The sequence below is a fragment of the Crocuta crocuta genome, unplaced genomic scaffold (genome assembly GCF_008692635.1).
Source record: "Crocuta crocuta isolate KB4526 unplaced genomic scaffold, BGI_CrCroc_1.0 scaffold246, whole genome shotgun sequence".
In the NCBI taxonomy this organism is placed as follows: domain Eukaryota; kingdom Metazoa; phylum Chordata; class Mammalia; order Carnivora; family Hyaenidae; genus Crocuta; species Crocuta crocuta.
The window spans coordinates 4,401,542-4,418,422 of record NW_027531902.1 but is presented as its reverse complement, the minus strand read 5'-3'; the positions used below and the strand labels follow the sequence as shown (position 1 = coordinate 4,418,422).

At 43.9% G+C, this 16,881-nt stretch overlaps 1 protein-coding gene and 1 pseudogene across 2 annotated transcripts in view; both read left to right on the top strand.

The window, feature by feature from the left end:
* Positions 1–3,398, top strand: part of LOC144239910 (large ribosomal subunit protein eL32 pseudogene) — a 7,634-nt pseudogene extending 4,236 nt beyond the window's left edge.
* Positions 3,399–3,663: 265 nt separating this feature from the next.
* Positions 3,664–16,881, top strand: part of SELENOI (selenoprotein I) — a 45,536-nt gene continuing 32,318 nt past the window's right edge. The window contains exon 1 of one of the 2 annotated variants that reach the window (XM_077774228.1): positions 3,664–3,835. In XM_077774228.1, coding sequence (XP_077630354.1) covers positions 3,779–3,835 — 57 coding nt within the window. In that variant the 5' untranslated portion in view covers positions 3,664–3,778. The remainder of the gene's footprint in view (positions 3,836–16,881) is intronic. The other variant, XM_077774227.1, reaches the window with a different exon arrangement.

Here is a 16,881-nt window from a genome sequence, read left to right as displayed (position 1 = left end):
CCCTCCAGGCACTCAGAGTCCAGTAAGATGGATAAGAAAATAGAAAACTTCTGGGGCGCCTGGGTGGCTCAGTTAACCAGTTAAGCGTCCGACTTCAGCTCAGGTCATGATCTTGTAGTTTGTGAGTTCGAGAGCCGCATCAGCTCTTTGCTGTCACCCTGGAGCCCACTTTGGATCCTCTCTCCCACCCCCCTCTCTGCCCCTCCCCAGCTTGTGCTCTCTCTCTCTCAAAGATAAATAAACATCAGGGGTGCCTGGGTGGCTCAGTTGGTTAAATGTCTGACCCTTGATTGCGGCTCAGATCATGATTTCACAGTTTCATGGGTTCAAGCTGCACTGACAGCATGGAGCCTGCTTAGGATTCTCTCTCTTCCACTCTCTCTACCCCTCCCCCACTCAGGCTCACTTGCTCTCTCTCTCCCTTTCCCCTCTCTTTCTCTCAAAATAAATAAACTTAAAAAAGAAGTAAACATTAAAAAGACAGAAAATTTTATAACATGTAAATGTGAAGAAAGAGGTATGTACAGTGATAAGAGAAACAAAGGCAAGATAAATGTAGCTTAAATTAAATCTCCTTACAGCTTGCAGCCCACTGACAGACACCTGAAACAGGCAGGGTGTGGCCTTCCTCAAGTAACTCATGGCTGCCTTACTTCCTTACTGTTTTTGATTTATTAAAGACTACAGTTAACCTTATCTTTTTTTATTAAAAAAATTTTAAATTTTTTTAAATGTTTTATTTATTTCTGAGAGACAGAGAGAGAGGAGGGGGGCAGCGTGAGCAGGGGAGGGTCAGAGAGAGATGGAGACACAAATCGGAAGCAGGCTCCAGGCTCTGAGCTGTCAGCACAGAGCCTGATGTAGGGCTCAAACCCACAAATCATGAGATCATGACCTGAGCCGAAGTTGGATGCTTAGCCAACTGAGTCACCCAGGTGCCCCTAACATTTTTTTAAATGTGTAGTTATTTTTGAGAGAGAGAGAGAGACAGAGTGTGACCAGGAAAGGGGCAGAGAGAGAAGGAGACACAGAATCCAAAACAGTCTCCAGGCTCTGAGCTGTCAGCACAGAGCCCAACATGGGGCTTGAACTCACAAGCTATAAGCCCAAGTCTGCTGCCCAACCAACTGAGCCACCCAGGGACCCCTTATAGTAAACTTATCTTAACAGTAGCTAGCCCCTCAAGGTCCTAAAAGCCTTGCTTTCAAATTCCTTAGAGACCTATGCTATCCCTAACCCCCACTAACTTAAAAGTACATAATCAGTCACTCCTCACAAGCCCAGTACAGCTCTTTCTGCCCATAGGTTCTGCCCCGTGCTTTAATAAAACACCTTTTTGCACCAAAGAAGTCTCAAGAATGCTTTCCTAGCCGTTTGCTCAAGAACCCCATCACACAGGATGCTGTAGAAGCACAGAAAAACAGTGGGAGATCAAGCCCGTGTGTGTGTGTGTGTGTGCGCGCGCGCGCGCGCGTGTGTGTGTGTGTGTGTGTGTGTGTGTTGAGAGAAGGAGTCAGAGAGAATAAAAACAGAAGTAATTCAGAGCAATCAAGGGAGGAAGATGTTTCAAGGAGTAAGCTGATGAAAAGTCAGATAAGAAGTCTCCCAGTGTCTATCTGATTTAACAACAATGTGAGGAGCCTGGAGGCAGCCATTTCAGTAGAGTCAGGGAAGTTGGAAACCAGAGTGGAGAGCGTTGAGAGTGGGTGGGAGATTTGGAAGAGACAGCTTATGTTAATTAAAGCCTTGGGACAAGGGTTTTGACTGTTTTGGTTTGTTTTGACTTTTTAAAAAATCAATACCTTGAAAGAATTCAAGTGCAATTCAGTGGTTTCCAAATCTTTTCCTGATGAAGCATACTTACTGTCTCATCTTTGATCTATTGTAGCTAATCTGAGGTGGTAGAATGTTTGCAAAGATGGCTGTGATAATGGCCGCCCATTCTTCTGGGCAGGTCCCCTTGCCAGGTGACTCTGCCATTCCATCCATTAAGAGGTGAATCTATTTTCCTTCCCACGAATCTGGGCTGGCCTTGTGATTAACTTTACCCAGGAGTATGAGACAGAAGTGACACTGGGTGATTTCTGAGCCGAGGCTTTGAAAGGCCTTACAGCTTCTACTTATGCCCTCTTGAAATAGCCCAGCTAAGCCCAGTCCATATTGCTAACCCACAGAATTAGGAGCAAATAAAATGGCTGCTATTTTAAGCTGCTAGGTTTTGCATGATTTGTTACATGGCAATAAATAACTTTTACATCTGCTTAACTTTATATTTTCTTGGGGCACCTGGGTGGCAGCTCAGTCCGTTAAGTGTCCGACTTGGGCGCAGGTCATGATCTCGCGGTCAGTGAGGTCGAGGCTGGTGTTGGGCTCCGTGCTGACAATTCAGCGCCTGGAGCCTGCTTCAGATTCTGTGTCTCCCTCTCTCTCTGCCTCTCCCCCACTCATGCTGTCTCTCTTTGTCTCTCAGATATAAACATTTTAAAATGCCTTTTATTTTCTTGCAGCTTATGCCAACTGATATGGCATTTCATTATGAAAGGCTAATATATCATGGTATCATTAGTATACTTGAAGAGATGTTTCTACATCTTATCCTCTAGACATAAGAGATCTTAAAATAATCACCCTTGTTTCAGAGACCCAGTGATTGAGGATCTCTTTTAGGTAGTGGTTTCCGACACCAAGAACCTCATTTCATGTTGAGTTGACCACTTCCGAGCTGTATAATTAATGGTCTGATCCTGGGCAAGTTAGGTAAGCTGAATTTTTATTTCCGAAGCTGCGAAATAGGGAAAGTGCCTTCCACGTACTAATACTGTTATGGGGGTTGGCGAAAATGTATATAAAGTTCCTCGCACAGAAGGTGCTAAAAAAAATGATAGCAACTATCACTATTATTACATTTTATTACTAGCTTGATACACACTAGCCACTGATCTAGTGTTCTGTCTACGACTGGCTCCGGTTGTGTGCCTGCGCTTCTTGCAAACGCACTTGAAGATCCCTAGAGCCTCAGAGATCGGTGCTTTCATCTGGTCGGAGACAGTAGCAATTTCAATTTGCAACAGTTTGACAGCGCGGAGTGTGGAGAGGCCCGAGGGGTTTGTCTCCAGCGCCCTTTCACTTCCCTTCCAACACTGAAAAAGCCTTTCCCCGAGCCTCGCCTACATCCAATCACTTTTCCTAAGCTCCTCCTGCGTGCCAGGAACTGCAGCGGGCCGGGCACACACCCTCTCTCTAGTCTTGAACGTCACGGCTCTTCCCAGGGGTACTTCTGAACCGGTTCGCAGACGATCCCCGCAACCCCAACGGCAACTCCCAAACTCCACGCCCTACAGAAACCAGAAAACCTCCCCAACCCCCGGAGGGAGGAGCAAGGCCCCCTGGGAAATTGACCTTTTACCTCCACTCTCGTCTTACTTCAGCTCACCAATTTTGACGCTAGCGAATGAAGAGACCAGCAGACCTGGAAGGCGGGACTTCGCGTTGTCCGATCCACGCTGATTGGACTGCGGCGGCGTGAGGGGGCGGACCGCGTGAGCAGGTTAGCGACCCTCCCTCGGTGGGCGGGGAGAAGTGGAGGCTGCGCCTGCGCCCTGGGAGGCGGTGGAAGTGGCCTGAGGCCGCTACGCGTGCGCGGTGGGCGGAGCGCGGCTCTTCTACCACCTTTGCCTGCCCAAGTCTTCCCAGCCTTGCTCTGTCGGTGTGGTGCTCGTGTTTCCGCACCTCGTCGCGGAGAGTCGCTGCCGAGTGGGCGCTCGGTGTTCGGTTCGCCATGGCTGGTTATGAATACGTGAGCCCGGAGCAGCTGGCTGGCTTTGATAAGTATAAGGTAGCGCGGGGCCCCGCAGACGCCCCTCTCCCTCCTGGTCCCGGCCTCTCCCAGGCGGCTGAGAGGCAGGCGCGGTCCGTGTCACCTTGTGCCGCGTGGCTCTGGGCGGGCTGGCCGGCGTTTCCCCGGGTGTCCTGCCGAGACCCGGGGCTTTGGGGTCAAGGTGCGTGGGAGCATCCTAGGCTAGCCGCCTTGACTCGGTGCCCTCCCGGGTGGATCGCCTTTACCTTAGGAAGACCTCTCTACGGGAGTGGAACCAGAGAATTCGCTGCGCTCTTTATTTCATCTTCATCATCGTCACCATCATCATCAGTATTAGCTGATGCGGTTCCCTTCGTGGTGTCTTAATTGTCATCATTTTAATGAAGTCGCTACCCGCCTCTTGCAGACAACTTCAGATGGAGATGGTCTTTGGCAGATGAGGCCCGGGGAGTAGGGGTGACCACTGAGGCCACACTGCTGATGCACTCCACTTCAGGAGCTCGAGGCGCTTGGGCTGCCCGATGAAGTAAACGTGCACGGAAGAAACTGTAGTAGGAAGAGCGCAGGCTTTGGAGTACATAGAAACCTGATCCCAAACTCTTAATTTCTTTACTTGGCTCTGGACCAAATAAGAGTCTCTATTGTGCAAAACGATTATGGGACTCTGAGAAGGGCTTGGCGGGTCATGGACCTCCAGTGAATGCTGGTTATTAACTTTCCTCCAAATCTGGCTTTACTCCACTGCTCCCTTATCAGTGAATGACTCCCCTGCGCATCCAGTTTTCCAAGCCTGAAATCTGGGCTGTAACCTTTCATCCTTGCTGTCTGTGTGGCTTTCATTCTCGATTCCTCTGCCTCACCCACCAGCTAGTGAATCACTCGGTCCTGTACCTTCTGTCAATTTTAGCCTAAACTAGAAGAGTGGTTCCATTACCACTCTTCCCACATACACTTAAAGTCATCTTTTTATTTTAGAATACTTTTAGAATAGATTCACAGAAAAATTGGGAACATAGTAAAGTTCCCTTGTGCTTCATACCCGGTTTGCCCTGGCAACATTTTACATTAGTATGGTGCATTTGTCACAATTAACCAGTATTTACACATTATTAATTGAGGTCTTTGCTTTACCCAGATCTCCGTAGTTTCAACCTAATGCCCTTTTTCTGTTGCGGGATCTCATCCAGGATATCACATTTCATTTAGTCGTCCTGTCTCCTCTTGGCTGTGACAATTTCTCAGACTTCCCTTGTGTTTGGTAACCGTGATAGTTTTGAGGGGTTAGGTTCTGGTTAGGTATTTTGTAGAATATCCCTCGGATGGGATTTGTCTGATGTTCTTCTCATGATAGGTAAGGGTTACGGGGTTTTGGGAGGAAGAGCATGGAGATGAAGTGCCATTCATTGCATCCTATGAAAAGGACATGCTATCAGTATGACTTATCTCTGTTGGTGTTGATCTGGATCACCTCACCAAGGTGGTGTTGGTTAGATTTCTCCCTGTAAGGTTACTCTCTTTGGAAGGAACTCGCTATGCACAGCCCTCACTTGAGAGTGGGGAGTTCCGCCCTACCTCTTTGAGGGCAGCGTATTGACATAATTTGTTTGGAATTATGGACGGGAGATTTGTCTTTTCTTCCCATTGTATATTTATCCAACCATTTAATTATATCAGTGTGGATTCATGAATATTTATTTGATTCTTTGGGTTATAATCTGGTACTACTTTATTTTGTTGCTCGCCCACATTCACTTTTCCCTTATAAGTCTTTTCTCTGTTTCAGAGTGATCTTTTTTTTTAATTTTTTTTTTAATGTTTTATTTATTTCTAGGAGAGAGACAGCATGAGTAGGGGAGGGTCAGAGAGAGAGGGAGTCACAGACTCCGTAACAGGCTCCAGGCTCTGAGCTGGCAGTCAGCACAGAGCCCGACGCGGGGCTCGAACCCACGAATCGCGAGATCATGACCTAAGCGAAAGTCGGACGCTTAACCGACTAAGCCACCCAGGCGCCCCTGTTTCAGAGTGATCTTTAAAAGAATGTGCATCTGGCCACATATCCCTTTGCTTAAAACCCACCCCTGTCCTCCCATTGCTCTTGGAATGAAGTCCAAAAAATCCCTAACACGATCTCCATGACTCTGAATGATGTAGTCCTTGCCTGTCTGCAGCTTCGTGTCCATGTCATGCCTCTCACTGTCTGCCCCTGACAGCATTAGTAGCCATCTCCTCCCTCCTGCCATTTTTCTTTTTCAAATCTTTAATGTTGCTACTTCTGCCAGGAATGTAGCTTCGCTTCCCATTTATATTCATCTTCCTGTCTTAAGTGTTACTTCCTCAGAGAAGCATTCCCTAAGCCCTCCTCCTTTTTTAACGTTTATTTTTGAGAGAGAGAGAGAGAGAGAGAGAGCCAGCGAGTGCACAAGCAGGGGAAGGGCAGGGAGAGCAGGAGACCCAGAATCTGAAGCAGGCTTCAGGCTCTGAGCTGTGGGCACAGAGCCTGATGCGTGGCTCCACCCCATGAACAGTGAGATCATGGCGTGAGCCAAAGTTGGATGTTTAACCAACTGGGCCAGCCAGGCGCCCCTCTCCTCTCCCCTTAAGTGTGCTGTTAGAGCACCCTCTGTTCCTTTATGGAATGTGTTAGTGTATCTTCCTTTAGAAAGTAATACCCAAGTGGTTAGACTTGTCTTACAGATCACCACGGCCTGAGCGCAGTACTGTTACACATACTAAGAACCCAAAAAATATGTAGAAGGAACGAGTAGCTGAAGGAAATCATAATGGATCTTGCCTAGTCAGAATTGGAAAAACTGTAAAGGAATGTAGCAAGTAAGAGTACATTCCTCTGCTTTCAAGCAATATAGTATCATAATACAGTTTTGACCTGGGGTGCTGACATGTTTTAAAATTTAAGTGGAAGGAAGTTCCAGAGCCTTCTCGGTAACCATGGCCAGGGCTTTACAACTTCATTAAAGAAGGTCATTAACCCAGATACCTCCTGTTTTGCTTTCAGCTCTACTCCCTTTCTGTTATCTCTTCTGCATTGTAAATATTGACATCTAAAACTTTTTTTCTGAGTTGGGGGTGTGTGGAGGAGAGGAGAAAATGGGTGATGAGCATTGAGGAGGGCACTTGGGATGAGCACTGGGTGTTGTATGTAAGTGTATTTGACGATAAATTATATTAAAATAAAAAACAGAAACCAAACTTGTTCTCCTTACTAGGATCTGCTTTCTGGGTAAGTGCCAGAGAGGTAGCTGTTTCATTGGCACCAGTGTCTGTATCATGGAATCTACTTTTTCTTACATTTATATTTCCAACTAGGTAGGTGTTCTAATTTACAGGAAATTTTAGTGTGCTTTTCTGTTCCTATATTTTCACCTCTTCCATGATCTGACTCACTTCCTGTGTCTGACAGCAGATTTCCTGTCATCCTGGAAAACAAAGGTCAGTTTAGCAAGCGTCCAATGTTCACTAAAATATAGTGCGTGGATGTCATTTTAAAAGAAGGAGAGTCACAAATATATAACCTAAGCTTCGTCTAGTAGAAGGTTCCTTACTGAGTACTGTTGCTTATATTAAAAATATGAATCCAGAGGTGTCCCAAAGGAAAATCTTGTGTTGTCAGTTTTCACCGGCATGTCAATTGCAGCAGAGATACTTTTTTCCTAAAGATCACACATTCCCATTGTGTGGTCTTCAATAGGAAGGGCTTTATAAGTGCTTATTGAATTAAAACAGCTTTTTTTTTTTTAAGTTTATTTTGTTATTTAGAGAGAGAGCACAAGCTGAGGAGGGTCAGAGAGAGGGAGAGACCGAATTCCAAGTAGGCTCTGCACTGTCAGCACAGAGCCTGATGTGGGGCTCAAACTCACAAGCTGAGATTATAACCTAAGCCAAGCTCAAGAGTCAGACACTTCACTGACTGTGTCACCCAGACGCCCCTAAAACAGCTTTTAAAAAATGTTTATTTTTGAGAGAGAGAGAGACAGCACATGCGTGTGCGAGCAGGGTAGGGACAGAGAGAGGGGGACAGAGGATCCAAAGTGGGCTCCGCACTGACAGCAGAGAGCCCAATGTGGGGCTCGACCTCACGAACCATGAGATCATGACCTGAGCTGAAGTTGGACGCTGAATCGACTGAGCTACCCAGGTGCCCCTAAAACAGCTTTTGAAGAAGATCATCCCATAAATGGGTATGACCAAAACAGTCAAGAGACTTTTATTCCCCAATGTGACCCTGTTTATGACAGCAAAGAGATGTAGAGAAAATTTGATACTATAAAAGCTGCTGGTGGTAAAATTACTTTTGATTAATTTCTTTGTCTCCCTAGAGGTACATCTGAGAGCTACAGTTGGGAACCTGGCTGTTATTCAGAAAAACTGCGGAAAGAGGTGCACACGTAGAGTGGTAATTAGATTTCTGTAGTAAGCAACAAAGACATTTGCTTTTCGGTGCAGAAGAAGGCATGGGATGGATTATATGTTATGTGCTGTCTTAACACCTGTGTCCTCCATCGTGTTACCACGGTTTTATTAAGCAGATGAATAATTAGTTGAGAGTCTGCCTTCTCTGTTAGAATACGAGCTCTCGGAGGGTAGCCTATAGCTGTCTTGTTCCACATGACCAGGGTCTAGTGTATGAGCAGAATAGGCACTCAACAAATATTTATTGAAAGAATGAAAGTGTGGGAGAATATAAAACATTTTGGAAATATGGTAAAAGGGAGCGGTGTGTCTCTTGGATATCAGAAGGATACTTCTGTATTTTGAATGTGAAAATGTCAGGGGTTTAACTATCATTTTCTCTGTTGCTTATTAATGTACCTTTGGACAGTTATATTGAGGGGTTTTACCTTTGTGAGGCTTATTCCTCCTTTCTACTGTCCTTTCTTTGGCCAGGTCTTTATTAGTTGAAGGATTTTGCCACTTACCTAAGGGTGAAACTTCTGCTGTGGTTTATGTAATCTGACCCAAGGGAGGAATAGTTTAATTGATAGTGTAGCAGCTAGTTTCAAGTTGTATCATTTTGCTTTGGCGAGGAGGTAAGTGTTCTTTGAAATACCTTGTTTGGTTTCCTGAATAGAATTTTATGATGAATTGGTTTCTGCTCTTAGGGTAGTTATGCCCTGCATGCTGACAACAGCCTGATTAGGGAAACTCTGATACTTGTGAATTCATTAGTATCTTGCAGTCAACAGGTTGTAAAGGGAGACTGTGCATCTTGATGGAAATGCTCAAAGAATCTGGCCTTCACCCTTACTGGTTCATACAGTTTGCTTCTGTTTATTCAGTAAGCATCTATTGAGGGCCTGGTCTGTGTCAGGCATAGCACTGGGGCTGCAAAATTAAGCTAGTGGCACCTGGGCGAGTAAATAAACTGTTATAGATAGATAATGAATGCAGTTAGGTAAGTGCCGGCTACTATGGGAGAGGAGAGGGAAGCAGCTCCAGGGAGTGCGGGTTAAAGCTGAGGAAGGCTCCAGAGAGGGGATGGAGGGAAAGGCAGAGCTCAGTCTAGAAATATAAAGCTGAGTAGGCCCCACATTACCAGAAGAGGCAGTAAAGGAACAGAGTAGCAGTGGAATGTAAGAGGAGTGAAGGCCTGAGAGTTATTTTCTGGGAACCATAAGATGGCAGATTTTAGGCATAATGGTGGGAGGGGCAGGAGATGAGGCTGAGGAGAGGGAGGTGGGGCTCTGTCAAACAGGATGCTTTGGTGGAAAGGACTTCTAGATTTTATCCTTTAGACAGATCTGTGGCCTAAGGACTATCAGCATCAGAATCACCTGGGAAAATATTTCAGTAGCAGATTCCGAGCCTCTCTTTGGGAGATTCAGATTAGGTAGATTACTGTTATCTGCATGTTGAATATCTCAGGTGATTTTTAGGCACATTGTAATGCTGTAGGCTTGGGGGAGTGGTTTGATTTTAAATAGGATCAGATTTTAATTTTAGGAAGCTTACTTTGGCAGCTTGTAGAAAATGAATGGATGGGGCAATCTGGAGACTTTTTAGGATCCTTCTGCATAAACCTACGTAAGAAATGAGGAAGGCCTGAATCTAAAGCAGTGGACTGCGTATTTTAAAGATAGCAGTAGAAACTGGTTAGCCTACCCACTGAATTTGGCCAGCAGATACTTTTTATTGGCCCACACATACTTTGTTTCAAAAATTAGCATCTTCCCCATAAAAATCCAGATTTCTGGATGAGTTTGAAAAACCAGAATAGTGAGGAGAGACTTGGTGGCTCGGTTGAGTGGCTGACTCTTGATCTCAGCTCAGGTCTTGATCTCAGGGTCATGAGTTCAAGCCCCATGATAGGCTCTGTGCTGGGCCTGAACCTATTTAAAAAAAAGAAAACGAAAAACCAGAATAGTGGACAACATTGGCCCCAAGCTTCCTCTTCATGAGGCCCCCCTGAAGCTAAATAGTGCTTGCCTTCTTTAAAAAAGGGATTTCCTGGGGCGCCTGGGTGGCTTAGTCGGTTAAGCGTCCGACTTTCGCTTGGGTCATGATCTCACAGTTCGTGGGTTCGAGCCCCGCGTCGGGCTCTGTGCTGACTGCCAGCTCAGAGCCTGGAGCCTGTTTCAGTCTGTGACTCCCTCTCTCTCTGACCCTCCCCTGCTCACACTGTCTCTCTCTCTCTCTCTCTCTCCTAGAAATAAATAAAAACATTTAATAAAAAAATAATAAAAAAGGGATTTCCTCTCCAGTTTGCCATTTTCTACCAGTCAACATATGTCATTCAGTCCTGCTTTGTTTTGTGTATCCTCCTGATCCCTGTTTGTGATCCTTGATTTAAGATTAAAAATTGACAGAGGTTGATGACGGACTAGCTGGTGGTGTTGGTGGTGTGAGTGAAGGGATGAGGGATGGGGAGGAGTCTGGGATGACTCAGGTTTTCCGGTAAGGGGACTGGGTGGATAGAGGCCATAGCCACCGAGGTAAGGGTTTTGTGAAGCATTAACTCTGTAAAGGTACCATGGTAATAACATTACCTAAGGTATGTTTGGTCTAAGATTTATTAACCTTCTTGATATCCCAAGGAGGAGGTATTATTAACTCCTATCTCCTGAGTAAACAAACTCCTGAGAGACTGATCCTTAGAGCACAGAAGCATAATTATAATTTAAGTTGATACATGATGCTGAATCGGGCAGGATAAGGGTAATCTTTTGTGCAGGGCACTTCTCTTGGCTGGGGCCATGTGATGGTGTGGTTTGTGGACAGGGAATTAAAACAAAGAAAACTTCATGTTCTAAAGAAATATCACTTGTGGATGACTTCCCCTCTACCAGAGGGATATTTCTGTAACGATTTCAAAGGTCAGAACACCTTTCTTCGGGGCCACAGTAGACACATGAGAAATTCTTAAACTTCTGCTTTTCCCTTATGGCTGCAGGCCAGCTATAGGATAACATGTTAGTTATGGCGTTATCTAGATATGTGACAGTTAATTCAGACATAACTCCTCTTTAGTTGTGCTTGGTCTCCTTATGTAGATTGGGGGAGCTGCCCATTCCCACCTATAAATACATTTCTAAGGCTTGAAAAGTATTTTAGTGGCCTTAGGTATAGATTTGTCAGTGTCTCAGAGAAAGAATTATTTTCATAGCTGGCAGAGGAGTCTCTCAGAAGGAGTGAAAGAAGGCTGGGTGGGGAACTGCTGCAGAATGACAGAAAGACAAAGGTGGTGGGTAGAAGGCCCCCCATTTTTAGGTACTTTTTGGAAACATCTCGGTTGTTTTACTCCTTTCTCAATTATCAGTTCACTGATTATGGCTGTTTTCCTAACTCCTATAATGTTTAAATGTGAAGAACTTTGCTGAATAAGAATTTGCCCAGAGCATCAGGGAGAGTTGGAGAAACGTTCTAGAGAGATTGGGAGGGGGAACCAAAGCACAGAGACCGGGAAGACCATGGTAAATTAGGTCTAAGGAAGTAAGGTACCAGGCTGAGCCCGGTGAGCCCAATGAAGGAAAGTTGAAATGGCAAGGGCAATATTGTTGTAGATACTAAGTAATAATAATAATGGCAATGATAGCAAACATTTATATAGCATTTACTATATACCAGGCATTGCTTTAAGTACTTTACATATATGATCTCATTTAATATTTCCAAGTGCCTTGTGAGGTAGGGGTACTATCATTTTACCGAGACACAGAGATTTGAAGTAACTTGTTCAGGGTCCCAAAGCTGAGATTTGAACCCAAGCAGTCTGGTTAGGAGTCCATTTTCTTCATGCTTTGCTTCCTCTCAAATCTAACAATGAAAGGTAAACTTTGCCTTGCACTTAGTGGATGTTTTATAGCAGATATAGAAACATTCAAATAAAGATCTTCAATGACATGCCTAATTGGGTTTGTGTCTAATATTTGCAGATGGGAAAAATGCAGTGAAGAAGAAAGAACTGTTTTTATTTTCTCCCATTTAAAAATTATTATCAGAGGCGAGTAGATGATTGTATTTACTCGTCTTACATTTTGTTAAGTATTAAGAACATTTCATATACTATTAGCTTTAATTGAGATAAATGTCTTTTGATTAAATAAGTAGCTTTGGGTCTAATTTTTTTAAAGATTTTTTTACGTATTTATTTTGAGAGAGAGAGAGTGCGAGTTGGGGAGGGACAGCGAGAGAGGGAGAGAGGGAGAAACCCAAGCAGGCTTCGTGTGGTCAGTGTGTAGAGCCTGATGCGGTGTGTAGGGCTCAAACTCATCAAACTGTGAGATCATGACCAGAGCCAAAATCAAGAGTCAGACACTTAACCGACTGAGCCACCCAGGCACCTCTGGGAATTAATATTTAGTTAGAAACCACATACTAGCATTATGACCTTGAGTAACTTAGTGTCATTTTTGACCAGGTTTCCTCATCTGTGAATAGATCACAGGTTGTGATATTTACAAATATTAACTCACTCAGTTTCGATAATGATCTACCTTATAGTGAGTACTTTCTGAATTTTCTTATCTTGTCTCTCGCTCACGCTTCACTATTTGAAGTTACCATGAGGAGGAATAGGGGTTGGGCACTAGACTAATGGTGTAGTTTGTCCTTCAGCGGTGGAGTTGTGGGAGTGCCGTTCATGTTTGTTTTCAGGAGGGCAGTGCTCCTCAAACCTAAGTGTGCTTCGGAATCACCAGGAGGGTCCGATAAAAGAGACTGCTGGGCTGTGCTCAGAGTGTCCAATTCTGTATGTTTGGGGCAGGGCCCAAGAATTTGGGTTCGGTTTGGTGACTACAGTTTGAGAACCACCTCATCAAAGAAGTATTCAATTATATTGCAGTCTGAAGAGCAGTTAATAAAAACCAAGGAACGGATGTAAAGCGGTAAGAAACGCTATTACTGTAATATAGTATGTTAGCTCTCAGGCATCAGGTATTCTTGACCTTGTGGATAGGAGCCTCAAGCTCTCTTTTGTAGAAAAGATGACGTAGTGCTTTGGGAATTGTGCACTAGTTTCCCACCGCTGGGTGACAGGTTATCACAGACTTGGTAGCATAGGACAACACACATGGATTATCTCACAGCTTCTGTTAGGAGTCTGGGCACTGTTAGCCAGCTGCTCTGTTCAGGGTCTCACCGGGCTGAGTTAAGGTTTCATCTGGGCTGCATTCTTATCTGGAACTTGGGACCCCTCATCCAGGCTTGTGTGGTTGTTAGTATTCACTTCTTTCCAGCTCTAGGGCAGAGGCTCTTAGCTCCTAGAGTTTTCCCATTTTTCCCTGCCCTGTGGCCCTCACCATCATCTCTGTTTCCTTCTTAAAGGCCAGCAGGAAGCTTCTTGAAGCTGCGAAGATGAAGACTTAGGTAATAAAATGTAACATGGAAGTGACGTCTCTCATCACCTTTGTCATATAGTGTATCCGAATCAAGGCAGTGACATCTGTCACCTTTGCTATATTCTGTTGGTTAGAAACTAGTCACAGGGTCTGCCTCAGGGGAGTGGAATGAACCAAGGGGAAGGGATTGCTTATTCAAGGGCTTGACTCCCTGGGGATTCCTTTAGGTTGTGTTTGCCACAAATTGGAAGACAAGAAATGTGTTTTGGAGGATATCATGAGAATAATGATTTCAGTAAATCGGGTTTAGGTAGGTCACCATTGTATTTGAGCCAAGAAAGTGTAGTCTGCTTTCAAACAAAGTGATCGATTTCATAGACGTATTCCAGGATGAATTAGAAAGGACTTACAGTTCGGACCTTTCTGTTTATTAGCTGTTAGAATCTTTGAATTTCATAGTCTCTTCATGTGTAATATAAGAAGGAATAATCTGTCTTACAATATCAAATAGGAGTACAGCTGTCATTGTTCTGTGGAAACTATAAAACATTATACAAATGTAAACATGATGTTAATAGGGGAAGAGGAAGAATTTTCCCTTGTGAAGCTAAAAGTTGCTGTGGAATGGGATGCCTGAGTGGCTCAGTCAGTTGAAAGTCTGATCTTGATCTCAGCTCAGGCCTTGATCTCAAGGCTGTGAGTTCAGGCCCTTTGTTGGGTCCATGTGGAGAATGAAACCTACTTAAAAAGGGAGGTGAGGGGGCGCCTTGGTGGGTCAGTTGGTTAAGTGTCTTGACTTCGGCTCAGGTCATGATCTCAGTTTGGGAGTTAGAGCCCTGCCTTGGGCTCAGTGTAGAGCCTGCTTCCCCTTCGGTTTCCCTCTCTCTCTGTCTCTTCCCTGTTCACACATTCTTTCCTGTGCTCTCTCAAAACTAATAAAGAAACTTAAAAAAAAAAAAGCTGTTGTGGACTAGTTTCTAGGGAAAAATAGATCTGGTGAAGGAAGTAATGCCTCTTATCATGGATACATTAACTGTACTACTACTTAAACCTGCAGAAAAAATCATGCATTTTTTCGTTTATCTGAAAACATTCAAATGTGTTTATTGAGCTCAGGCTACTGGGTGCCAGAAGCAGAAAAGATGAGGTTGGGAAGTCTTCTCTATTCTCTTGTTTCTTTACATCCCAGTGCTCAGTGAGTCCTACATTTATTTGTATGTGAGAGGCTGCCCTTTTGATTGCCTTGCTATTTGTTGAGTGAATAATAATTTTTAAATAGAGTTTGTTGAGTGAATACAGTTTTTAAAATAGAGATCCCTTGTTTTATGCTTTGTGCTTAAGTGAATAGCCTGGAGGATTGGGAAGCCACTGCTAAAGAACTCTGCTCCCGCAGTGGTTGGTGGAGTACGTGTTGGCCACGATGGTCTCTAACCCATCAAGACGTAAACAGCTAAGCGTGATTGAGTCATGATCCCTGTCAGCAAGGGTCTGTTCTCAGGATGGTACCCTGGTGCTGTACCGGACACCAAGCTTCGTTGTGCAGGGGGGAAAAAAAGAGTTGACTCTTTCTTTCTCTCTCCTGTTTTACGAGAGGTTGGTAATGTGTGTGTTTCATTTTAGAGATGTCTGAAAGGTTGGTGTGAGTGACAAATATGATAATTTCATATAATGAACCCAATTGTGAACTAAAACTGGCTCATTGTGGAAATCTTGCTTTGTACTCCTAAAAACGTGAATAATTGTGAACTCAAGAATTTTGGAAATAAGTTTTAAAAATTAGAAATGTCATTTTGAGTTTGCTTGCAACCTGAAGTGATTAACAATAAGTGCAGTTTATGAACTACTGTTAACTTGCACTTGAGCCACATTTTATGGATTACTACAGTAAATCAGATGTGTTTTGTAAGTATGAAAGCTTATATTTCAGGTAAGTAAGGACAGGCCTTATATTAAAATTCCTTTCACAGTAAGAGTCCTGTTCTCCTTACACTGCTTACAAGACAAATGAAGCAGGGGAAATCTGCTGGCTGATTCTAGATAGTAGAGCATTACTTGGGACAGTGGCCTCAGTCTAATTAATAATTTGTCCAGAGCTCTGTATTTAGTGCAAGTGTGTCAGTTTGTGTCAGTTTTCTTATCAGTACAGAGAAGGGACTTGTAAAATACAGCACCTTTATAAAGGAATACTATGTCAAAGGAGGTGGTCTCATAGTTTTCCTTTCATTAGAGCCAATTTCCTTCTTAAATTAAGGGGAGTCTCACATTTTTAATGTCCTCAAAACTGTGTACGTCACAGCATATTTGGAAGTCATTTAGAAGTTATTGTACTACTACTAGTCTAACCCATAATCCTCTCTGCCTGCTGCACTTTAAGTCTCTGACTGGCCTCTGTTTGCACTTTGGTACCCTTCAGGTCCATTTTGTACACTGTAATCACTATGACTCTTTAAAAAGGTAAATCAGGACATGCATTGGGCTTAGAATAAAATCTAGCTCCCTGTGGTCTGGGTGAGCCGCGTGGGCCCACATCTCCAGTCTCATTTACATACCTCTCTTCCTTGCTCACTATACTATAGCTGCATTGGCCTTCTTCCAGCATTTAAAGTATTTCTAGCTTTGTGGTCTTTGCACATTTTGTTCTCTTTGCTTGGAAGGTAGCCTGGCACGCACTCCCCTCCCTGCAGTATGCATGGGTGCGTGTGCCCACACACGCACACTGCCACATATATATTCTCTATTTTCTATTTCTTTTTAGGTATAAGTTACACATAAATGCATGCACAGATCTTAAGTGTCTAATTTAATGACACTTAAAAAAATTTTTTACTCTGTTTTATTATTTTTGAGAGAGAAAGGGAGAGAGAGAATCCCAAGCAGGCTCTGTGCTATCAGTGCAGAGCTTGGCGCAGGCTCAGTCCCACGAACCGTGAGATCATGACCTGAGCTGAAATCGAGAGTCAGATGTTCAACCGACTGAGCCACACAGGTGCCCCTAGTTTAATGAATTTTTACTTATGTATATACTCATATAACCACCGCCCTGATCAAAATAATGAATTATTTCTGGCAACTCAGAAGGCCATCAGTCAGTCTCTCTCATCAAACTACTATTACGACTTCTTTTGCCATAAATTAATTTGTCTATTTTTGAACTTCATATAAATAGAATCTACAACAGCATGTTCTCTTTAGTGTCTCGCTTCTTTCACTTACTATAATATCATTCTCTATAACATCACTCACTATAATATCACTCACTATAATATCTCATAT